Source organism: Lonchura striata, chromosome 3 (assembly GCF_046129695.1).
Source record: "Lonchura striata isolate bLonStr1 chromosome 3, bLonStr1.mat, whole genome shotgun sequence".
In the NCBI taxonomy this organism is placed as follows: Eukaryota; Metazoa; Chordata; class Aves; order Passeriformes; family Estrildidae; genus Lonchura; species Lonchura striata.
The window spans coordinates 13,114,682-13,139,498 of NC_134605.1; the positions used below are offsets into that span (position 1 = coordinate 13,114,682).

The 24,817-nt window shown below is 42.7% G+C and overlaps 2 protein-coding genes across 8 annotated transcripts in view; one reads left to right on the forward strand and one right to left on the reverse strand.

Moving 5' to 3' along the window:
- BICRAL (BICRA like chromatin remodeling complex associated protein) overlaps nucleotides 1–24,817 on the forward strand; it is a 72,967-nt gene that overhangs the window by 15,280 nt on the left and 32,870 nt on the right. For 3 of the 7 annotated variants that reach the window (XM_077781902.1, XM_021547603.3, XM_077781901.1), the window contains exon 1: nucleotides 18,467–18,705. The exons of 1 other annotated variant lie outside the window; for it this stretch is intronic. The gene's annotated coding sequence lies outside the window, so the exon portion shown is untranslated. Of the gene's footprint in view, nucleotides 1–8,988; nucleotides 9,040–18,465; nucleotides 18,706–19,223; nucleotides 19,921–24,817 lie in introns of those variants that run through there. 3 more of the 7 variants (XM_021547600.3, XM_021547598.3, XM_077781900.1) reach the window with 3 other exon arrangements.
- TBCC (tubulin folding cofactor C) lies at nucleotides 6,244–8,861 on the reverse strand. Its single transcript, XM_021547523.3, has one exon. It carries the CDS (start codon nucleotides 8,859–8,861, stop codon nucleotides 7,833–7,835), a length of 1,029 nt encoding a protein of 342 aa, XP_021403198.2. The 3' UTR covers nucleotides 6,244–7,832.

Sequence of the window (24,817 nt, forward strand, 5' to 3'; positions counted from 1 at the left end):
GGGAAGCAAGCTGCTGCACAGTCCTTCCATCTTGAAGACCCCGGGTTAGGATTCAAGTAAGTAAAATATTCAAAGGTCCCAATTAACAATGTCACATTAGTGAGAATAATGGGCAATTAGCACCTACAACTATTTCTGGTGGTTTCTTCCAAGCAAAGGAGAAACACTCTCAAGGTTTCAAATGATTTGATCTGGATCTGCAAGACGTCATTCTAATACCTTTAATCATTTGATCCAATTTGGAGAAATGTCTGTCAACAGATGAGTGGAAGTAATCCCTCATTTTACTATTTAGTAGATTTGTGCTCTCCTATGATAGGCTGCTGGATGGAATATGAAACCCCAGAGATATAAAAAGTTCTTTGTTGCCAGAAGAATATGGAACCTGTGAGGGAAAAGGAAGAGGGCTTTTAAAAAAAGATTTAAAAAGGCTGCTTGTATACAAACATACACTTCCCCACCATGATCCCAATATATTTGTATCTACAGCCAGACCTACATTCTAGTCCTTATCCTTCTGTGTTGACTTGAGATGATATCCCGTGGCTTATGTATTCTGAAAGCAGATAAGCGTGTAGTTTATGGTGACCTAAAACAACTAAGCTTGGCATTTTCTGTTTACTTCCAGGGCTTGTACAACTCTGGGTCTTGGCAGGAGAGCGGGAGAAAGGAAAAGTGCAGAGAAACTCAATAAATAAACCCTGGGCTGAAATCTAGAGGTGCTTTTATAAAAAGTGAGCTGGCATGAGCAGCTTACTGGATAATCGCCGGGCTAGGGCGGGGAGCAGGGCTGCCCAAGGAGACCCACCCGGGAGCTTACATCAGGGAGGAATTCAACTCAGCAGCTGGAGAGGGACCTTGGAGATGTATCTGAGTGCAAGGGAGGCGTCCCGGGGGTCCTCTGGCTCTGCCGAAGGACCTCAGCTGGCTCTGCTTTCAGGCTGGGCAGAGGGGAGGACACGTCCCCTCCTGCGGCTGCCGCCTCCTCCTTGGGGCACTCAGCGGTGCCAGGCAAGCGAAAATGTTCCTGCAGGAGTGGGAGGGCGTGGGTGCTAATGCTGCAGGGGAGAAAGGAGCAACCCCAGAAGAGGGACTGGGAGGATTTTCTCTTCCCTGTCAACCAGACCTGCTGCTGCCACCACCCAAGTCCCTGGGAGCATCCTCTAGTGGCTGCCCGCAGCATGGCCACCAGTCCCCGGGGACAGAGAGGGGAGGGGATGTGCTAGGAGGAAGGCAAGTGTGAAAAATAATAACAGAAATAATTTAAAAGCCCAAGCACTGAAAAATAACGTTTTGATGGTCTGCAGCTCTGTGGTACCATGGATGCTTCTCATTTACCATTTGAGATCCTGGAATGCTGAAGGCTCCTTCAGGAAGGACAAAAGCTGGCAACTCACTGCTTCTTCCTGTCCTGATAGAAGGTTTTTGTGGTGGACCTTTTTTAGCACATCCTGGTGCTACTGCACTGAGCTGGAGGGCAGCTGGTAACTGGGTTTTTTTCTAAAGCAAGCCTGGTGGTTTGCATTGCTGCTGCCCTTGCTGGCAAAGAGTGAGTGTGTAAGATGAGAGGGAAGGTGATTATCCATCAGGGACTATTCTCTCCTCTTGCTGTGAAGTGCACGAGAAATGCTGTTTCTTGAGAGAACCAATTCATAGTTTTGTGCAATAAGTAATGGCTCTGAAAGAACATCTCTCCTGGCAAAATATCTCACAACCAATGTAGCACATGTTGTATTTCACTGACTCTTTCATGTCTCAGCTAAGAGACTTGAGTTTGGAAAATGTATTTATCTGGCAGCCTGGAGTGAAATTTTAGATAAAGGAACTTGAAACCATTTCCTTTCTTGTCAGTGATGACAGTGGAACTGTAATTAGAGTGGAAAATAATTCTGTACCAGTCTGCAGGTCATGAGGATATACAATGAAATACTTCCTGCCCACAGCAGATGTAAGCCTGGTGCTGCTCTGGATATGGGTAATTTCGTATTCAGGAGTACAGAAGAATCTGAATATTTGTCATCTTAATAATTTAACATTTAGATACCCATGATAAATCTGATGCAGCAAAATCATGTAAGTGTATACACTACGGTGTTTCCACTAATTCAGGAATCAAAGTATTGAAGTAGAGCACACGGGACATGCTTCAGAGCTCACTGATCCCTCCGGATTTACTCTTCTGCCTATAACAAAGGAAACGGGAGGGGTCCTCATAAATCACTGCTAAATTGCTAGCTTTAGCTGGGAGATGATCAGTAAAAATCCCGGACCTGATGTTCAGGAAGGGACACTCACCTACTAATTACACCCTTGAGAATTCGGGTGGTACCTTTAAAGTCATTACGGAGAGCAATCAGCACCACCAAAAGAAGCCGGGTTAGGAAAAGCCTGATTATTTAAGTAGTTTTTCAACAGCTCAATACCAGCTGGGGACTTCAAGTGGCAAAAACTACCCCACCCATTAACCTGACTCGCCGCGCTTGGGGGTTTTAAAGGGGATTGGTTAACACTTTTTAAAGTGGGAATGAATAATACTTTTTAAAGTGGGAATGGATGCTTCCCCATTATCCCGGACACGGAGCAGACAAATCCCGTGCAAGCATCGGCACAAACTGGGCAGCCAAGACCTGCCTCTGGCAGAGCAGCCTGCGGGAGACGAAGGCGATGCGGGATCATCCAGAAGCGTTTTGGGGTTTAAAAAAAGAAAGCTCTTTTTGCCTGGCATCTGCTTTTCTTAAAAAAGTTTTTTCTTGGCTGCGATTCGTCTTTAGTTTGGCACTTACTACCACTTCAAAGAGAAAATGCTGAAAATTGATCCATAGCAGATGAAAGCTAATTGCTGCAAGAATGTTTGAGTTAATGGTCTCCTCAGAGGTTGTCTGTTAAATTCAACTGTATAATTCATATGCTGATATTGGGAGAAAAAAAATGGTAGAATAAAATATTCAAATTTTTATTGATGTCACGAATCTGTTCAACTTCAAAACCTAGTTAAAAATTATAATGTGTATGCATAACAATACAATATTGATACCTTTCCAAAATTTATGCTAACCTACATATAAGGTACAAACTTATCAGTTAAGAGAGAGGAATGTAAACTATTTAATCTGGTATTTTAAACAGTCTGCTGCTCAGCCCTGGACCAATCTTAATTTTTCTATCTTCAGGGGTGTAAGATATAAAATACATAAATGCCTAAACTATGGAAGTACCCTGGTAAAAAGAATAATTTCCTGGCTCAATCGTTCTTTCACACTGCTCTGTGCTATCAAATGTGTGCCTTTCTGAAACTCTTTTTCACCCCCTTTCCTTTCCCTAGGAGTGGTTATATTTCACTGCAAGAATAATGATGTCTAGTTTTACCTTTGATGGGAAGCTATTGTGTAGAGAGGTTTGCTCACATACCCTCACTTATGGTTTTGCTTTCAATTGTAACTCTGCGGTGTGAACAGGGACGCTCCTGAGGAGCAATGTGATAATGCTGTACCTCACTGTATGATTATCAGGTGGAGAAAAGGCTGATTTATGGCTTTTTTTTAACCTCCTTACACAGGAGGTAACTTGGTAGGCTACTATTGTTGTGGCATGTGAGGTGACTGCAGGTTCTGAGGCTGGAAACAGGCAAGTTCTAAATTCACTGCTGGGATTGTTGGAAATCCTGGGAAGGGTGATTTGATCTGCTGTACTCTGTGGCTCCTGCACTTTGCTGGGGTACACTGTGGGGGTTTTGGTGTGGTACTGCTCTGGGTAGAATTTGAGAATTTCAGCCATCATTCATGCAGTGGTGTGTAACATGTTCAGAAAACACAGCTTTTTTTTTTGACCTCCAAGATGGTCATTATGAGTATTTGTTTGTATTATTGTGATGCCTGGGATGTAGCATTCACTGATTATAAAATAAGAATTAGAAATCAAAGTTTATATTTGCAGAACCAGGAAAGAAATATGTTGGGAATTAAAAGAAGCTTACAAAAAGCTCATTATAGTCATTACTGCTGGAAAACATCTCAGCACAACAGGTGGATCCCCCAGTCAGTCAGATAAATCAGATCATGACATGAATGGAAATGCTGAAATTTCCCCAACTTGCATAGATTTTTTTTCTTGCTATTCGTGTCTTTCCTTGTATGTGATGAAACTGGCTGTTTAGTAAAACCTGAAGCAATTCCAGGTAAAACCATGGAGATTTGAACTTTGTCAACATACAGCTATTGCATAAACAAGAAAGTTTGAAAAAAACAATCCAAGCCTTGAAAAATATAATGCATAAAATTATGTAGAAAATTGTCTTATGCGTGTATTTCTTACCTTTTTTTTTTTTTTTCACAAAACAATTCTACCACAGCTCATGTTAAAGTCTATTTAAATGAAAGAGAGCTGGCTGAAGAGAGAATGTAAATAACTCTATTTCTGTTCCTGATAGTCAGAGAAGCAGGGGCAGACAGAGGGAAATGCCTGGACTCAAAAGGGAACCGAGGGAGGGTTGATCCCTCTCAGGACAGACCTCTGGGTGAGGGGATGGCCCCATGGAAGCAGCAGCAAAGCTCCTGGCTGCTTCTCTGGATGCAAATTTTGGTCTGTGCCACCCCTCAGTGCCTCGACAAATGGCAAAGCTCAAAGCTCGGTGGCCTGAAAAGTGGCCTCAGTTTTCTCCCATGGCTTCAATGCTGTGTGTCTTCACATAAAATTGTTTTATTTCCTCCACAGACACACACAGGAGCTTTACAATGCTGAGTAACAGCCCTGTGGGGGACTAAGGAATTCTCACTGGCCTTAAAGATTTTGGTGAGGCCACTGGCTGGAGGAGGCCTGTCCAACTAGACTGTCTTTCAAATATGTTTGAAGCAGGACTGCTTTCCTGACTCCCCATGGAATATGGTTCTGCAACTCAATGCACCCCGCTATTTTTATAAACTTTCTGCCTGTTAGCTTCTCTTCAGGGCAAATTTGCACAAGGTTTGTGGTGCTGATGTTCTGTTATCCCATGTGGCATTTATTTTTCAGCATTTCTTTTCAGGCATTTCCAGGCATTTATTTTTCAACCCCTTGTGATGTCTAGCATCATTAATTTCTTTAAAGTGCGTGGTTTTTAAAGAAGTTCCTGGTGGAAGTGCTGGCACTGTGATGCAGACCAGGGCTAGAATTCTTGGAATTCTTGAAGAGACTTTGTTCACTTCAGTTGTACATTATGCAGGGTGATTGCTAGCTGATTAGAAATATTGGCTTCTCTTCCTTAGGCCCAAAAAAGTGGCAATTTCTACACTGAATAGCCCATGAGCATGCTAGTAAACCTTTACTAGTGCTTAAGTTTTCATACAACACTAACAGACTGCTGTTTCAAAATACTCTTGAATTTCTGTTCTGATTCTATATTAGGAAAGTATCATTTTAAAAAGGTGTATGGAAACATGCAACTCTGTTTGTGTGTATATAAATATATATATATGAAATTGTATGCTTAGGGTATTTGCCTGACCAAATTTTTCTGGACTTACTGTTCTCAAATAGAATTTCCTTGTTTCATGCTATGCCTGAGACCAAGAGCCAGTTATGTGTTTTGTATTACAAAGGTAATGCTAAATCTTTAGGGTAATTGTCTGGCACCATGTTCCTGAAGAGTACTACCTGCTAACTGTGGTTTGACCAAAGCTAAGTGTTTGGAGGAAAGAAAACATTAGGAGCTGGGATGCCAATAACTGGTTTGTGGAAAACATCCCCAGGGAAGCAATTTCAGAGAGAAACTGAAGTTTAAACTTTCATGTTTTGACTCCTGCTCTGTTTATTCAGGCAGTTCTGCATGCCACAGGCCAAGAGCCGGGACAGGACATGGCACTTCCATGTGAGGAAGGCTGGGAAGCTTCAGTGCACCCCTGGTACCTGCCACAGCCTGGGGTCTCTTTCCCTGTCTGGATCTGCCGGGATCCATTCCCACAGGAAGGAGGTGTAACTGTTTAGAGCTTTGGGCAAGTAGAACAAAGGCTTACTGTAGTTCTTACAGGCTGAACATTTTGCAATCTCAAGGCTAGAAAATGCTAGGATTGATCTGGAGAACAATTAACTAGAAAATCAGGTTCTGTACCAAGATGGATGTGTTAAAATTAAAATACTTGAGAGCCTCAACAGATCACATCCCTCTAACAAAGGATATAAGTTATGTACATTACAGTAAAACTGAGGGGTGTATTCTTTAAATCATTTTATGATGCTGCCAGTGCAAAGAAGACTCATTAGTAAAGGAAAAACTTTCAAGGCAAATATATTAGAAATGCAAAATCCAATTCAGTCAAAAAATATACATTAACAGAAGTAAACAAAACTGAAAATTGTAAGGAATATTAAAAAAAAAATCCCTTTTGCCCTCCCCCTTCAAATTAAATATGCTGAAAACAATTTATATAAAAACATTTTCTGCTCAAAACCAGACAAGCACCTAAGTGAAGTTTCAGGAACTTCTCCTGGCAGTAATGCAGTTTTTGATGCTTCAGCTAGGATTTAGTGTCTGTTAGAGGCACACGGATGATGGCTGCACAGAATAAACAATTTGAAGTTTTACAATAAAGCCTTATGCTAAGGCAAGATAAACAATTATTTCTTGAAAAATGTCACAAGTTAAGGAGGAGTTTTAGAAACCTAAAACTGCTATGTATACTTTATATATAGACAATGGTCACTTCAGCACCACTAACAGGGCACTGTAAAGACACTGCATTCCATAGTGCTGCTATTTCTTTATTATTATTTAGCAGGAGTGAGGAGACTTTAATTATTTTGCACTTTATGCAAGGTAACATGCAATTTTGCAGTTGGAATATAGCACCTCGTATTTCTGTTTTACTGACTCTTTCTGCCAACACCGCATGTATGCAGCAGCAGAGTGTTGCAAATTAGGATCACAGCACACAAAGCCTGTTGTCTGGAAAACTAGTGGGACAACCTTGAACACCTCTTCCCTAAAGCTTCAGCTTGCAGAGGAACAGTTAACCCAGCTTCTGTGATTTCATCAGCACTTGCTGGATGCCTCCGAGCTGTTTACAGAAGCAGCATCTTTTCACATGGCACTTCTAGATTGTGAAGCTTTAGTATTTATACAGACTCCATAGGTTTCTTAATTTCAACTAATCAATACATTAGGAGAGCATTATATGTTTATTAGAACCTTTTTCCTTTAGATTTCTCTCACTTGAAATAAAAGCCTAAAGCCAACTTACAGATTTAACCCGAATCAACAGAAACTGGCTCATCATTGCTAATAGCCTAACTGGCTAATAGCCTAAGGTTGCATCTCGGTCTGCTGCACCGTGCAGTTACAAACTCTCCCTTTAAATGAACCCTTTTTCACCCCATTACCTCACAGCAGTAGTGCTCTGCACTCCCCCCAAGATACCCTGTGCTGCCGTAAGAAAATGAGAACCACAAAAACATGGGAAATTTGCTATTTGATCTTTTCATTCCAGTACAGTTTGCACTACTTGCAGTGAATTCAGTCTGCCGGAGTGAGTGAAAGCAGTACAAGAGCTGTAACAGAGGCTCATTGTTTTTTGTGTCTCAGTGGCCTTTGTACCACATAAATAAGTTATAACTCACAATGAAGTACTTCAAAAATTGGTAAATCCCACAGTGATACATACAGATTATAGCAGCAACTTGTGCAAGAACAGTAAACTCTATTTGACTGGCATTCTTCAACTAAGAAATCCAGGCATATATTATAATTCGAAATTTGAATACAGAATGGAATCATTTAATGGCATATCGGGAATTAAGTCCCACAGTTTGTGGATCAGTGCGTTTACACGAGGGTCTCTTGCACAGCAGAGCTGCCTCCGCAGTCAGTCCCAGCTTGTCACTCTTTCCTGCTCGGGGATCAGGCTCCAGTTGGGCGAAGGCCTGTCAGTCGCCAGCCAGTCAAAGTCATCCACCAGGTTCCAATTGTTACGGTTTCTGTCCAGCCCAGACGACTCGAAATCTCGCTCAATACCAGGGTAGCTCCAGGAGTAGGGGGCGAAGGAGACATCAGAGCAGGCCTCGATTACGGCCCGGCTGGTGACCTGCACGTAGACCCGGCAGTCGTGGGTGCGGTGGGTGCGGAGCTGCTGGCAGGCCATCGCCAGCAGGCAATCGCTGCAGCCGTCCACCAGCACGGAGGTGGACACGGGCCCGCAGAGCACGGTGCAGCCGCTGCAGTCGCGCACCCGCAGCGCGTTGGGGTTGCCGCGGAGCCGCACCCGGCAGCCGCGCAGCTCCGACAGCAGCACGTCCCGCTGCAGCAGCTCCGCGGCGCCGAGCTCCAGCTCCTCGTCCCGGGCGCCGCTGAACCCGCACAGCGGCGGCCCGCCCGATTCGCCCTCGGCGAGGTCGGGGTCGGGCGCGGCGAGGTCGGGCGGGGCGGGCTCGGCGGGGCGCGGGGCGCTACCCGGGGCCGCTTCTTTCTTGAGGGCGCGGAAGGCGAATTTCTTCTTGGGCTGCAGCTGCTCCCGCCGCGCCACCAGCTCTCCCTGCAGCCGCGCCACGGCCTCCTGGCCCTGCCGCACCTCGTAGGGCGCCAGGAACCGCACGCTGTCCGTCAGCAGCTTCTGCAGCGCCTGCAGGCGGGCGGCCGCCTCCTCCAGCGCCCCCGCCGCCAGCAGCGCCTCCACGGCCTCCCGCTCCCGCGCCAGGGCGGCCAGGAAGAACTCGCTCTGCTCCTCCTTCACTACCTGCGCCTCCTTCTTCTGCCGCTGCCGCTCCACGCCCTGCTGCCGCTCCGCTTCCCGCCGCTGCAGCCGCTCCGGCAGCACCACGGCGGAGGCGGCCGAGCCCGCGGCCGCCTCGGGCTGCGAGAGAGCCGCCGCGGCCGCCGCCTCTGCCGGCGCCGCCATCTTACCGCTCGCCTCCCCTGCGGTCACCAAGCGGCGCGCGGATTGGCTGCCCGCAGCCCCGGCTGCGTCGCGGCCGCCGATTGGCGGCCCGGGCGGCGCGCGGCGGGGGAGGGCGGGAGGGCCGGAGGGAGGGGTCTCCCGCGGTCTTAAAGGGGCCGCCGCCTCTCCGCGGGATGGGGTGAGTGCTGTCGGCAGGTGCCGTGCGGGGCGGGTTATCCCGCTTCCCAAATTAGCGCCCGGGATAGGAACACGCCCCCGCCCCGCTCCCCCGCCGTGCCCGCGCGGAGCTGCCCGCTCCTTCCCGCCGCTGTGCTCACACCCACACCTCCCCGCCCGGGCCGCGCCCGCCGCCGGCCCTGGGCGCGGGGCTCGGGCGGGGGGCGGACGGGCCGCAGCCCGGAGCTCCTCCCGCCCTCCCGGGCGGGTGCGGGGCCGCCCCGTGCTGCCCAGGCGCCGGGCGGTCCCCGCGGTGCCGGCCCCTGCCCGGTGCGGTCCCTCGGGAGGCTCCGCCCGTGCCGTGCCCTAATAAACCTTCCCTGCTGGCTCCCTCCCCCGCAGTGAGGGGGCTGGGGAAAAGGCTGCCGAGCCCTGCAGGTAACTGCAAAGGTGCTGCCAGGTGGATCGATTCCGTCCTCGCTGCTTATTTGGCTTCTGGAGTGTTTTGTTCCAGAAGGGAGTTCGGTTCTTGAGGGAAAAGTGGGAGCAGCGCCAGTGGATTACTGTGCCCCAGAGGGAGGACTCTGAGCAATCCACAGAGGCCTATATGGAAACATGGGAAGGAAGGCTTTTACAGTTAAGAGATGTGTTTTAAGTAAATCTGCAACAGGAACCAGAAATTAAGCACACTGTCTACATTGCTTTGCTGCATTCATTTGAGAATTGTTTTTCTATTATTTGGATTTTAATTTGTGCAAAGAAAGTTAACACTAAGCACTCTCTTAGAAATACGAAACCAAATTTCACTCCTGTCTGTTTCTACAAATACCATCTCATTTCCCTTGTCATTTTGAAGTTACCTGTAACAAACTGACACAGGACATAAGACCTTGAAGACATTGAAACCAAAAGGTGGTAAACCCAAAGTAGATAATATGATTTTTCTGTCTTCTGTTTGGTAATAGCATGAGTTTTTTGCCCTATGTTCCTGTTTGGAAGTATAGGTTGTTATGTCCCTTAAGGTTAGCCTTTGAAAGTACCTTTAGCTTGAATGTAGCTGTTGATTTCTGTTTCCTGAGAATGTGGTTTAATTTCTGTATTAGACATTATATAATGTTGTTAGAAGGTATGGAGTATGTGAACCTTACATATGGTAATGTCAGTCCAGTTTGGATGACAGAGGAATGGCAGTGAAATGCCTTTAATCCTTGTAAAGGACTCATACTAAAATAGAGAATATTCTTTCCTTAACATGTTAACATAAAAACTCAGGGGATTGCATGGGATCATTATGTAACAGTAGCACTTTGGAGCAGGGTGGATGGGCAGTGAGATAGGTGAATTGTTTGATGCATTACAGCTCTTAATGTGGCATTACATCTCTTGCAATATTGCAATGTTCAGAATTTTGTTTCTGAAGAATTAGATTGAGTCTTAAGAATTAAAATCTTACTCTGTAGATGGGGAGTGTGCTCATGAAAAAGGAAGGGTATTGCAATATTCTCACCTGATGTTTTTCCTACCAATATGTTTAAATGATGCATTTAGTAGTAAATATTAGGTATTTTTTTCTAATAAATAGTCAAATCCACTCCTGCAATTATTGCAGCAATGCTCCATTAGGCAGGAGTATGGTACAATTAATTCTCCGTAAGAAAAAAAATCCTTATTGCCATGTTGTTGAAAGATGTGGAAGCTTCATTTTAGCTAGCAGGCTCTGTTTGCCTTATGCTCCCATGAGTCTAGCTAATACAGGTGGTAACAGTGATGAAAGTGCTTACTCCATGCATGAGGATATTGACAGAAAAACGTTTTTGCTGGTTTTCATATGCACAAATTTTCCTGGAGTATGCCTTTGGTATTGTTAACACTGATGGGAGCCAGTAGATGAACTGCACTGGGTTTAAGAACTTCATACATGGAAGCATTAGTGTACACAGCACAGAATATATGTTAAGTATTTCATGCTGTAGTATAATTATTCTTTATTGTATCTGGACACTTAAGATGCTAGGTGTTCTGAATTGTTTTTTCTATGGGTGACTGGAGGTTTGAATTAATGAGGACCAAATACCCTTGTGAATAGGAGCTTCTGGGGGAAACTGGGAACTTTTCACCTTGCTAATGTGCACAATTGTTGTTTTTGTTAAAAGCAATAATATACCAAATATATACCCAAAAAAATACCCAAAATATACACAAACACAAGAAGGTAAAATGTATGACTATAATGAAAATTTAAAAAGGGAGCTGTAAAAGTCTTCCAACTGTTTTGTCCTGATGTTCCAAAATTACTTTCCACACTTACAATTTGAGGTTTCTGTATAATTTATCTTGGCATGTGCATTTTTTTTTTTTTTTTTTTTTTGGTCATACAAAGACTGACAATTTTCTTCCTAACTTTGCTGGCAGCAACTTCTATGTTTTGAGGCTGCTTAGTGTGCCAGATGGTAACCACCTGAATAAAATGTAAGCCTTCTAGCTCAGGCTTGGAGTCATTTGGGTAAGCTGTAACAAGTAGTTTGGCTGTTTGAGGATATGAGAAAAAAGTAATGTACATCATTCTCTGTGTTATATTTTTATCCTATTTTTTCCCTTTTGGCGTGTGCTTTCATTCCTCTCTGGTTTGAAACTAGATAGCAGTCATTTCAGTAAGACCTTGTGCCTTTGTTTGGACTGTACAGTGTCATTTATTTTATGTGAAGTTGCAGGTTGCACTTGTTTACTTTGATCTAGTGCTGTGCAACTCTGGAAACATGAGCTCCGTGCATGCTTCCAGGTTTAAATCTGTGTCCCATGGTTATCAGTCATGAATGCTATCTGCCTGAAATATTTCCTACCCGTTTGCTATAGCTCAACAGCTTTACCTCATAGCCTTTTAAGTAAGCTGTATTGTGTAGGTCTGCTGAAGGTTCAAGATCCTGTCTTGTTCCATCATTATTTTAAGAAGAGTGGGGAATAAAAGTTGCGATCCACAGAGGCAACTGTGTGTTCAGCCTCATAATAATGGATTCTTACACCTGAGGTTCCTCTGCTTGTAAAAGTCAGGGAGCTCATAGATGTGGCGTGGTCTCGAGATGCAGCTTTGCAGTCTCTCAAGCAGAGGAAGGAAGGAAGTAGAGTTATTCCTTATCATCAGTATGTATTCCCAACACTGACAATTTTTATTCCAAAGGGTGGTATGCATGTATGTTGCACCGTCACACACAAAAATGCTGTGCGTGTTTTCAAGAAAAGCAGCAGCCTCGGTGCCTTGCATGGAGCCCTTATCTGATAGATATGATCTCTGTCTGTTAGATTGAGTTTCTGCAGCAGAGATTAGCAGAGCAACGTAATTACTTCTGGCTACAAAGTAGGTACTTCAGCGGCTTGTGCAACCAGCGTTTCTACTGATGGTTTTAGTAAGGGCTCTTTGAACTCCTCTGGCACTGTGATCAGGCATTAAAGATGTAAGCCATATTATGATTCATTTAAGATACTGTAGGCTGCACATTTGTCACGGTGCAATGGGGCTTCATTAAATGTGAATGTTGAGTTACTGTATCTCGGTTCACTTGGAAAAAAGAAATTATTTGAATGTTACATTTGATGCTGATTTTTTTTTAAAGCTTTTGTTTGCACTAAAGTGTTGTGCTTTATAATAATCTGTCCATATGGAAAGCCAGGACAATGTAAAATGCATGTGTTTTTAAATCACTTACTGAGTGTTAAAGCTAAAACTATGAAACTTACTTGATGCAACTTAATTGCTGTGAGTAATGCAAAAGCTTTGAATGTAATCCTTGGGAATGCTTAAGATACTAATTATATTCTAACCAGTCAAGGTGCACTTGTTTTTAAACTAGTCTGAGCTGGTCCTTCTGAGAACCTGCTATGTCCAATGCCAAAGGTGGAGAAACAGATTAATTTCTATGAAAATGAGTTATGCTTCAAAACCAGAGACAAGCTTCAAAGCTTAGCACTTTATGACAAAAGGTACTTTCAGATTAACAAAGCAAGGCCCAAATATGCTAAACACAAGAGCTCAAGAGCAGCAAATCACTTAGGTTTGGTGCAGATCTAGCTGCTGATTGCTATATAGAATCCTAACTTGCTAAAATTAACCGTAGTTAAATTCTGGAGACTTAGTATGTAAGCTACAGATACTGTTCTATGGACTCTCTGTTTAAGGCAATCATTCTATTAGTTATGGAGTTTCTGAGAGATTTTTTTCATTGCCTTGCTTTACACTTCAGATACTTTTACAATTATTTTTTTTTTTAATGCATTTCAGTAAACTATGGTTATTGGACTAGCCAGTTCAATGGACCACCTAGGTTCAGTAGCATATCAAAGTTTTCTATTTTGGAATTGTGAATCTTACTTGCAAATATATTCCATTTATCTTTCTGAGTAATTTAAATAGAATTAACTCCAAGTCATATCCAAGTTTTCCTGTTAGTTCTCCTGTAGTATATTCCCTGGTGGATGAAACTATACTTGTATTCTTTTTGCCATTTATTCATCTTAGGAAAAAGTCTGTCAGCTATAATTTTGAATGAGGGCTTCCTCCTCCTATTATTAGCATTTGTTCTTCAGTCTAAATCTGAGAATAAATTCCATTCCTATTGATATCCTTTCTAGTGATAAAGACTTCTTTTACAGCAATCTTCATTCATATCCAAATCTTACCCAGTTGATTTCATAGCAGGGACTCAGAAACGCCCAAGTAAAACTATTCTATCTGAAAAGTTCTGACTTAGGTGGTGCTTTATTCATAACGTCCCTTCTGTTCATCCATTTTGTCTTGTCCTTATACAAGTATAGTTTAGGAGGTCTGTGTTTCTTTCAAGAACACAAATGCCTTTGGTATAATTTACTATTCCACCGAGTTTCTGTAGCCCTATATCACCTCATTTCATGTTTTAGGCCTCCTTTTTTTGCTTAAATTCCTCCTATTTTTTGTTCAGTTTTATTTATTTTTAAACATCATCCACAACACCTCAATTGTATTAGGAATGCTTCTTTTGTTAGTTTCATTGCCAGGCTGCTGTTTTTAATTACTACTATGTTTAAAAAAAAACCAAAAAAAATAACACCCAACCCTCGTGTCCATTCATTAATATACTAGTCTGTATTTCTGTATTCCTACTTACCTGATTTTTTTTCCCATTAATTTGTGCTAGCCAAATGAACTATGAATATGATAGAAGATTGTCCCAATTTCTGCCATTACTTTTAGTTTAAATTCTTCCATCACTTTTGGCAGCGTTAGTTGGGCAAGATTACTTCTCCATTATTTCTGTAGTAAAGCTCTGTTTCCAGAGGTGAGGATATTTTCCTTTTTTCTGATACATTTCAGTGGCTGAATATCTTAAGATTATTCTAACTTGGAAGTAAGAGCTACTGATCTTTCAAACTTAATTCTCTTTTTTAGGGTACTTTAGCTGAATAATATGAGACTATAATTAAATAACCTAGAGAATGATACAGTAATTCTTGATCTGTTCCAGTAATAATTTTGAATTGCTATTTGTTTAAATGGAACCTCCAGCCACCATGTTTTCTTTGGCCTTACTTAATTGTCTGCTGTGTGTCAGATCCCCATCTCAGAGAAGCACAGTTCTCCAAAATCTGCTTTTTAGATTCAGACCAGCCCTATTAGCCTTCACACATCTCCAGTCATAGAAACCTGTCTGTCTTCTGGTATCGGTGTAAATCTCTTGTTTTGAGGTTCACTCTTCATTACCCCCTCTTACTACCTATGTACTTACCAATACCCCTTAAGATACCTTTGGCTAAGCAGTCCTGTCTTTGGTATGATGATTGATACTGGAATCATGCAGCTTTACAATTTACATCACGCAATTATGACCCAGGTTTTCTAAGTACTGTTTTGGGTAAGGAAGGCATGGTATCAAGCTGAACATTGTAATGTTTAGGTAACTTTTATGGGTGAGTCATCAAAGTAGTGGTGGTAATTATTCAGAATTTGGTGGTTAATATGGATATTGAACTTAATTTTTCCATGTGGTATGTTACATTTATATTCCAAGTTAAAAGTCCTTGTCTGCCTTTGTGCCACTGTATTTGGGTGCCCTACTTTTCAAGTGACCTCTACCTCTCTATTGCCTGTGCCCTTTAATGATGACCTATTTGTTTCTGGGCCTTCAAGCTTAGTTATTTATTTTTATTTAAATAATCAAGCCATATGTAGATGGGTAAAAGGTGTGACTGGTGATGAGCTGGCATAAGAAAAACGTTAATGAATGGAAAGAGAAAGCATGGGAGGAAGAAGTGCCATCAGTACAGCTGAAGGATTCAGTCTGAGGAAGCAAGGCTGCAGTGAAGCAAATGGCATTCTTTTCCATGCAATATATCTCTGAAAGGATGCAGTGAGTTGAAGTTACAAACCATCTATTCATGCAAAAACCTTGGGATGGCTGTGGAATTAATTCCTTTAATGCACTAGCTAAGTCGTTAAATTCTTCATTATGAATCTAGCACTGCCTTACCTTCTTTTGGGGCACTAATTTATGATTGCACAAGAATTGGAGTGCATGTGATGCAGACCTCAAAAAATGGGCTGAATATCAGCGAAGTGGCTTGATGGAGGAGAAACCTGGAGACAGAATGAATGAGGGTGTTTTGTACCCCCTTATTTTCTCCCTCTCAATATCTGAGCATAGTTTTCAGTTCTTCACAGTTTGTCATTTCAGAGCAATGTATCATATCACTCCAAATGTCATTTGGTGTCTTTGCACACCTATGAGAGTAGTATTTGTTAAACAGCATGGTCACAGTTTGACAGCTGGTGTCAAAATACAGCCAAGTAGTTTGTTGTGTGATGAGTGCACATGACTGTTCCCAGTAGCTGTTTTTATACCAACATCTCTCTGTCTTCCAAAGATTTATCTTCTTCCTTTTGACACTGGTCTTTCCTTTCTTATGCTTATTTTCCCTTGCTCCTTATAAAGCTGCGACAGGAAAATGTATTAATGTGATTGTGAAAGCTAAAGAAAGGCAGCAACTGATTGATTGTGCATTGTACGTAGGACTCTGCTTGAAGATGACATCTCTGAGCAGGTGACCTTGAAGTAGAAGAATGTTGACATACAAGGGTCTTTTGTATTCATGCAGTAAGGCAGTGAGAAGAGGGGCAACCTCTTGCGGCAGTGACACCCAGTTCTGAAACACCACGTGATGCTCTTAAAACAGCATGAGTACCTGCCAGGAAAAAGCAGTAGTTCTGTACAAACATGGTCTGAGAAATTCTGTAGTACACATGAAAGTGGTAACATTACAGCTGATGACTGCATTCATACCTCTTCGAATTGAAGGTAACATTAAGTGTGTACTTCAATATGACCTACAAAGTTACATCCAACCCTTGATTTTTTTTTTGTAACCATTTCTACTAGTGAACAAATATAGCAAATGTGTGTAGATCTGGAGAAATCTAGTTACTGACGGGCGCTTCATTGTATAGATGATGCTAGTTCTCCTTCCCTTTTTGTACTGTACCTGCTTGGTAATGCTATTGTCAGTGCTGCCATGAAACATCCTTCAGGGAAACTAATTTATGGTACCATCATGGAAAACTTATGTAGGATTCCTTGTGTTTCTTATGGTAACAGAATCCATTAAAAATCATTTGTCTTCCTTTCTCCAGTTCCTTCTTTGTATCGTATTGCCTACTTCCTATTTGTGGTTTCTGTAGGACTGGGAGAGTAATAATAATAACAACATACTGATCAGATGTTCGGCCTTGTAACCTCTGAAGCAAAGTTCCTTCCTGTTAACGAAATGAGAATGCTGGTGGTGTTCCTCCATACAAGTTTTCGCTTGGGCAATGTTCTCAAAAACCAGTGAAGCTGAGTAGGTTTGAATTCAGGGCAGAGTTTGGCCCTGAATGTGGCTGTTGTTTGGGCATTTACTGAAGTTAGGAACCTTGAAGTTTTGGCCTTTTGGATTTTCTAACGCTGGTGTCAGAGTATAGGCTTACAGCTCTTGCAGAGCTCTTTGGCATGTGCTGTTTCTGTCCATACTGTGGCTGTTGGGGTCCTTGCTGCATTCATGGAAAGTGCCGTTAATAATCTGGCTGATGGCCAAGGCACGGCCACGTGCAGGCTCGGTCTGGGCTGTGCAAAGGATCTGCTGGACTCATGCTAAGGGTTGTTTGCCTGGGCCCAACCCTTCCACTTCGGGAGTGATCTGAAACTTCCCTCAGTTTTCTACTGGGGGTATGCATGTAAACAAGGTTTGAAGGCGAGTCTTGGATTTGGCAAAAGTTTAGAATTGGTTGAATAATTAAAAAAATAATATGAACAGATTCTAATTGAAAAACAGAGCTGGGGTTCTGATATTCTTTTTTTTAAGATAAGCAATCTGGCGAACTTCTTTGAGACAGTCCACTTAGTGCACCATTTTGATATAGTTGCTCAAAAAACCTAAAACATTGTAAGAGGTTTTTTTGAGCTGTGTGCAGTTAATAAAGAAGGATGTGCTACTAAATAAAGTCTTCAAATCCTTGTCTCTAAGGAGTTTTAACAAAGTTACTTAGGAATAAAATAGTAAAATCCTTGGGAATTACCATTACTAGTAGAAAAAGAGTCTTAAAGAGATTTTTTGTTGTTGTTTTAAAAGCATGCTAAAAATCTCCTTTCAATCAAAATGTTTTTTTTTTTTATAATCCAGCCTTCTCTGAATTATCTACAAAAGTAATTTATTTTTTAGAATTAAATTGTTGTCAATGAATGTTGTGAATGGTGGAAGTTGGGATAGTTTTCTATAACAAAAAAGCTTTGAATAAAGTTATTAATGCTTTTCACTGAAGTAAGCTGTAGAATAGCATTAATGACCTCTCAGTGCTATAACCTTTGACTTCAAATTAACATTTTTTACTTTACCCAAAACTTTTTAAAGTAGTTGAAGTTCGTGTAATTTGTTTCCAGCAAGGCTCATAAAAATGTATCTAAAAATACTTAAAATATTGTAGCTTGACAGGGGATCAAATATTATCTTTTTCAAGGTGACCTTGGCATTTATTTTTCTGGGGACCCCCCTGCACTTGCATTTATTTTTCTGAGGACCCCTTCCTGCCCACAAAGCTTATAGTGATTTACAGCTTTACTATGAAGGAAATCAACCAAATTGCTAACATTAAGGTTAATTTTAATAGGATAAAAACTTTGTTTTACTTCCCTGTAACCCCAAACATACCCCAACTTTTAACCTAAAGCCAGCAGCCTAGGCTAGGTCTCCAGACCTACGGGTTTCTGAAAAACACAACCCCCAAAAAAACCCCGGAGCCGAAGTTTTTAAAGGGCCTGTCTTTAAACGCGGAGCGAGGATCGCGCCGGGGCTGGAGACTCATCATGCCAGGGCGGCGGTACGTGTGCCCGGGCGCCGGTCTGCGGCGTTGTGTCCCGGCGGAGCTGCGCGGCCGTGCCGTGCCGTGCCGTGCCGTGCCGGGCCCGGCGGTGCGGTGCCGGTGGCGGCGGCGGTGCGGGCGCGGAGCGGAGCCGAGCGGAGCCGCGCTCTCCTCCCGCTCGCTTTCTCTTTCCCCCTCTCTCGCTCGCTCCCTCTCCCGCTCGCTCTCCCCCCTCCCTCCCTCGCTCTCTCGCTCTCCCTCTCTCTCTCCTACACTGCCAGCCCCTGATGTGATGGCGAAGAAACCCCGTTGACAAGGCACTGCTTTTTCATGACGGTGAGTTTCCCTTTGAGTGTATTATAATTTTGTGATAAAAATTTCAAGGAAAAAAAAAACACACAACCTCCTTCCTCCCTTCCTTCGGGGAGGGAAAAGAGAGGGGGGAAATCTATCTCCAGACAGACAGAAAAGAAAGAGGAGCAAATTAACAACCAGGAGTTGCCAAAACCAGGATATTAGGTTTCAGCCCAGAGAGCTATTGGCTCTGGGGCTATGTATATAAATATATATCTAGAGAGAGAGGGAGCGAGAGGGGAGACGAGGAGGAAGAAGAGGGATATTTTGTGGGTGGCTGTTGTTTGGGCAGATGTGGATTCACATGGAAATGAACTATATATATTAATTTTTTTTTTCCGCGAGGCTGGTGATGGTGGCTGCTGAGGGCACTTAAAAAAAAAGTTGTTTCTTAAAATAAAGGCGCGGGGGGGGGGGGGGGGGGGGGTTGAAGGGAGAGATAAGGTTTCAGGTCCAGGCTGATAGCTGCAGAGAGGGGAGAGGTTTGGGGTGGGTTTTTTTTTTTTTTTTTTTTCTTGCTGATGCCATGCAAATTCAGGAGAGGAGGGAAGAAAAATCTCTTTTAATGACTCATTGATTGAGCCGGTTTAAAATTAGTTGTTGTTGTTGTCTTTTTTTTTTTTTTTTCCGCCCCCTTGATGGCCATCAAGAGAGGGATGGAAAGAGGAGAGGAGGGAGAGAGAGTGTGTGTGTATGTGTGAGTGTGAGAGAGTGAGAGGGAGAGAGGGGGATAGAGAGAGTGTGTGAGGGAGAAAGAAAAATAATCTTTTCAAATCTCCTCCCTCTTTTTTTCCCCCCTCGTTTCTTTGCTTTTCTCTAAAGCTCTGTGGTCTGTGAAACAGTCTTTTCTTCCTCCTCGTCGGGAAAATGGAGACACTTCGTCTCTCTCCTGGCCGTGCAGCTGGGAAGGATTTTTCTTTTCTTTTTTCCTTTTTCGCTCATGGCTTGATTTTTTTCTTTCCCCCGTCCACTCCCCACCACCCTAATCTTGTCTTTTCTTTGAGTTTGTGTCTCAGAGTTGTACCTGCTGGGGATTTATTTTTCACATATTTCCTCGTTTTCGGTGTCGCCACTAGATTCGATTTGATTTGTTTGGTTTTTTATTTGCAATTTCCTCCGAATCGCTCCGTGCCTCCTGCTTTTAACCGAGGAATGGAAACGGTGCCGCTTTTTGTGGGTGCGCGAAATGCTCGGGCGGTAGGTTTGGGCTAATGCGCTTTTTTTTCCGCCTTTTCGGGATCAAGTTTTTCGATGTGCCTTTTATTTTATTTTATTTATTTACTTTTTTTTCTTCTTCTTTCGGAGAGAGAAAATATTTAATTGTAATGCTTCTTTAAAACACAATAAAGCGTCTCTTTCTGGAGTGACCCCTTTGGCTTCACTGTAGAGTGGATGTGTATCCGATCCTTTGTGCTGCTGGGAGTCTTTTGCGTAAAAGAAGCAATATTTTGTAAATAATTTTTAAATTTGTGGCTTAAAACAGTAGTCGGTTGTGAAGGGGGTTTTCTGAAATGGTCACTGTTCACATGCATTGAGTCATGGGCGGTATTCAGTATGTAAATTATACTTTGCTCTTAAAGTATTAATTAAAAAATTCAGTTACAGATGATGGCAGAAAACAGGTGTAGAGATGTTAAAAGCCGGGCAAAATCGCACGATGTATCGAGGGTACGTTTGTATTGACTCAGAGCTGCTGCTAATCACTGTGGGGAGGGAATGAGGTGCGGAGGCCTGTGCCTCTCGCCATTGCCTGCTGGCCGCTCTGCTCCGCGGCCGGGCACTGCCGGGCAGAGCGGAGAGCGGCTCCGGGGCGGCCGCGGCCGTGCCCGGGCTCGGCGGGCAGGCAGCCCCGGCTGCGCGGGGGAGCGGGAAGATGGCGCTGCCTGGCTCCCTGCCAGCGTTTGTTGCGCAGTTTCACCCGCTCTCCTCCCCCACGGGCGCCATTTTAAGGTCCTTTCTGCTGTCGCCGCGCCGTGTGGGGCGGTGCCGTCGCGCCCAGCTCGGGTTGAATTTCTGTGTCTTGTCTGGGAAGCGTTTCTGCTCTGGGCTTTGGGAGCCGAGATCTCCCCGCAATCCTAAAAGTCTTGCTTCCCTCCCGCACTCCTTTCCTAGTCCTTGGTTACCGTCTTGAGCAGCAGTTAAACGGGCTTGGCTCGTACGGGCCCATGCGTGCAGCTTCAGTCCTGCCAACATCCCCTTATAAGCTTGTGGTTTTACCTCGGAAATACGTGTGTCTTGTCATCCAGCTTCTAGCAATTAAAAAAACCCCAAAAACTGAAGGAATATATTTTTCTGAACAATTACCAGAAAATAAAACCTGACATTAAAGAAACCCACCTTTAAAAAATGATCTGGTGTAGAGCATAGGGCAAGGTATTCTCCATTGAAGAGGCTTCAGTTGTGCTTGCAAAAATAAAAACATACGTAATTTTTTGGTGGGTGGTTGCTCATTTTGTTGCTGTTACTGTCTTCGTAATTTTTTGGTGGGGGGAGGGACTAGCAGATTTTCAAGGTTTTATTGCTCTTTTATGTCTAAGAGGAAGCTGCTTTATCCAAATCACTTAATTTGGCAGCTGAACCTTAATATATTTTAAAGTTTTTTTTAGTGCTATTTTTAGAAAGAGCACTGCAAATACCTTTTTTATTCAAAACCACTTTTTTTTTTTTTTGCTTTTGTTTTGAACATATCTGTATGGTCTGCTCGAAGCTCATGAGGCTTGAGTTTAATGCCAGCAGTACTCTACTGGGGAAGAGCAAAGAGTGCTGCCAGACCAACATAAGCTGTGCCCGCTAAGGAGTGTGGAATGCTTGTGTAGTTCTTGGATTCATGTTTTTAACATATCAGAGGAGGGCTTCTTCCCATTCTCGTAGCTCATTCCTGATGGAAGTGGGAGATTTTTAAAAATTAAGGAATAATCTTAAGGCTGTTTAAATTTTTTGCCTGTTGAAGTTGCAAGGTTTTAAAAAATATTTCTGTGAAATAAACTCGTTGCTTCGAATATACAAAAAACTTGTCTGGATATAAACTGTCTTTTAAAAATACTTTCCTGGGGACTTGTTAGCATTTTAGCTTTGAAAAAAACCACCAGCTAGGAAACTGAAATTGTTTACAAAGATTTTGAATGTAGAATACAGTATTTGTTCACAGATTTCAAAAATCTTACATAATTAAATTCACTGCTTCTTGAAGAGGAATCTTGGGATCAGGGCAGTGAATTATTTTTTTAATGGTAGCATATTTTTAAATAATAAAATTTCTGTCTTATGCCTGAATGTCTGGAGGATTGTGTGTGATTTTCTTCATTAATTTGTGAAAATAGTGAATAAGTGGCAGAAATGGGATAAAAATGACTGGTTTATATTCTCTCAGGGCCTAGTACTTGCCAAATGACTAAATATAATCTGCACACTGGCCTGCTTGCATTAAAGCACAGTATATTATCATCTTGCATTGAGATATTTTTTGGCTACTACTTAAATATTCCAGACCTGTTCTATTTAGATGTGTTTTTTGGCTGTCTGAGTTTAAAAGTTTGCGGCTGTTGTTGCAAGTAGCACTTTGCGTTGGGTGTCGCTTGTTTACATTGCTGGAGGAATGCAGAGCTCATCGTGTTGATACAGTAGCTTGGTTGTGCTTCCATTGATACACCTCGGCTTACTCACTCAGGTGTGTGCTTGTTTTGTGCATACTTTGAGCACTTGCTTTGTGTGTGATACCTGCATCCTCGAGTTGAAAGTGCTCTCGCTACACGTGTGGACTCACTTGAGGTCAGTGCTGCAGAGGTGGTTGTACTGTAGCAAAGTATTTACATCACTTTATGGATGTGCAGCTTTCCTGCCCCAGCTCCTTCACATGTCCTTTTCCAGTACAGTTTATGAATTTAGTTTAGTTGTACTGAGAGGAAAGCCCCAAAGTTGTGCTAGTATAAGCTGCATTTCCAGTTTCCTCTAAGGTCCCTTGCTGTATTGATGAAGTTTTCCAGCAGGAGAGCTCTGCAGTCAAGGTTGCCCGGGTGTGCTGCCTGCTGCCTTTGCAGAGTTTCGCTGGTGTACTTCCACATGGGTTCCAGGGAAGTTGTATCTGCATAACTGCAGCCGGGTTTCACAGCAAGGCTCTAATGGTCGATGATCGTGCCTCTTCATGCTGCATTAGGCTTGTGGTAAATCTAATGGCTGCTGCTTTTTAGGGTAGATGTAGCAGCCAGCGTGGAAGTGTGTCATTCCTTTCTAAGTAGCTACAGAGCATGCATAAGAGCCTCTTTGATAATGTAGTCACTGTTCAAAGACTTGGCAGAATTCCTTACAGTGGTTCTGCTGGAATAAGCTACATCTGTACTTGAAAGGTTTTTTATTGCCGTATGCCCCGGTCCAGCATAAACATGGGGATTGTCTACAAAAACAAGTGTGTTTTCCTTTCTTATGGTAGAGGAAAAGCAGTGACAGTAATAAACTGTTCTAACATTCATTGTGACCTGCCACTGTTCTAGTTTGAAACTCAGAGTGAGCAGTTTTGGAAAAGCCCTTATTACACCACCATAAATGCATAAGCACCGACCTGAGTTGAGGTTTTTTTTCAGATCATCACATAGTTAAATGAATACATGTATGTTTCTTTTTAGTGTTAATTTGTTCCTGCTTTCATAGTTGAAAAAAACCCCAACCACTTGGTAATATTTTGCTTTATTTGAGAATTGTTGAGGTTTTAGACAAAATAATCATAATTAACTAGCACAGAGAGACTATCAAGTGTTTTTTTATTCCTTTCTTTTCTTGCACTAGTTTAGAAATGTTCTAGGGTTAAGGGAATCCTTACCAAAAGAAATAGAAAGAAAGCAGGTAAAATTGCTGTAAAAACATAACACAGTAACCTTTCTCTCATTGAAGGTATTGAGAAGGGGTGGTGGAATGCAGAGAAGGAAGGTCTGGAGAGGATTTAACTTCCTTGCAAGAGACTGATTGATTTTTTTTTGTTAAGTCTGATCTTATGCCTTGCCTCAGGTGTAACTTGCAGTGATTTTACTGTGAACTTGATCCAAGTGTAGAATTTAAAGATCTGGTGTTGGAGCTTAAATTTATTGAGAAAAGTCAGCTACAGAAGTTATCTTGGTCCCACTGGAATAGATGGCAAAATTTCCACTGGCAGTCAGCAAGGCATTGGCTTCAAGAAGGACAGCATGGATTTGGGGTGTTGATATGGGCTGCACTGCTGAAGTAGTTGCACATCTGTCAATTAATCCTGTTCAGTTTTCAGTAGATTTCCCAAACATAATAACTGGACGGAGTATAAATGGCTGTTCAGCTAATTATTGGCAGCTGGTAGCAGATACTAGCTCATCTGAACCATGCTTGTGGCAAAGTTTGGTTTTTAAACTAGTATGGACTAGATTGGCAATGAAATGGTATTAATTGGGCATTGCTTTATAAATCAACTGGGAAATGTTCAGGTCATAAAGAAGTTATGGGCCTCTGAAAACTATATGCTCACAATGAGATGTATGAAAGTTGAGTATTCTTGAGTAGAAACAAGGTAAAAACCATCTGAGGGACTGACTGAATGTTTCTTGGAGTATTGTTTTGCACAAAGAACATATGCTAACAGTCTGTTCTATAGCATACTGTAATTTGTAGAAATGCTTAAGAGCATCTAATATCTTCTGGGCAGGTGAATGTTTCCTTCCTAAGGAACTGCTGAGATGACGCCTCCTATGTGTCTTGTGAGATGAAACCGGGACCTTTTAAAATGTTTTACGGATCTTGACATTTCTGAGGAATTGTGTATGTGGTGGAGCATCTTGGAAGACAGAGCCCAAAACAGGCCATAGCATAGTGATGAGGATAGTCACTGCTGGAGGAAAGGTCCAAGCCCAGCCTTTATCCTGAGAAATCCCACAGGATAAGGAAGCATCCTGACCTTCAGGCTGAGGTTACTCTAGATTTTCTCTATGTGGGTTTTAAAAAATCTATTTCCTGATAAAATTCTTGTTAAGATTTTGATATTGCCAAGAGCAGCTGTGGATGCAGTAGGAAAACAATTGTACTAAATAAATCAGAAATTCTGTGCTGAACATGTGTATTTCAGGGAAACCAACTGTGG

Excerpts from the sequence above, each read along its gene's own strand:
- TBCC (XM_021547523.3), bottom strand. The coding sequence starts at position 8,861 with ATGGCGGCGCCGGCAGAGGCGGCGGCCGCGGCGGCTCTCTCGCAGCCC.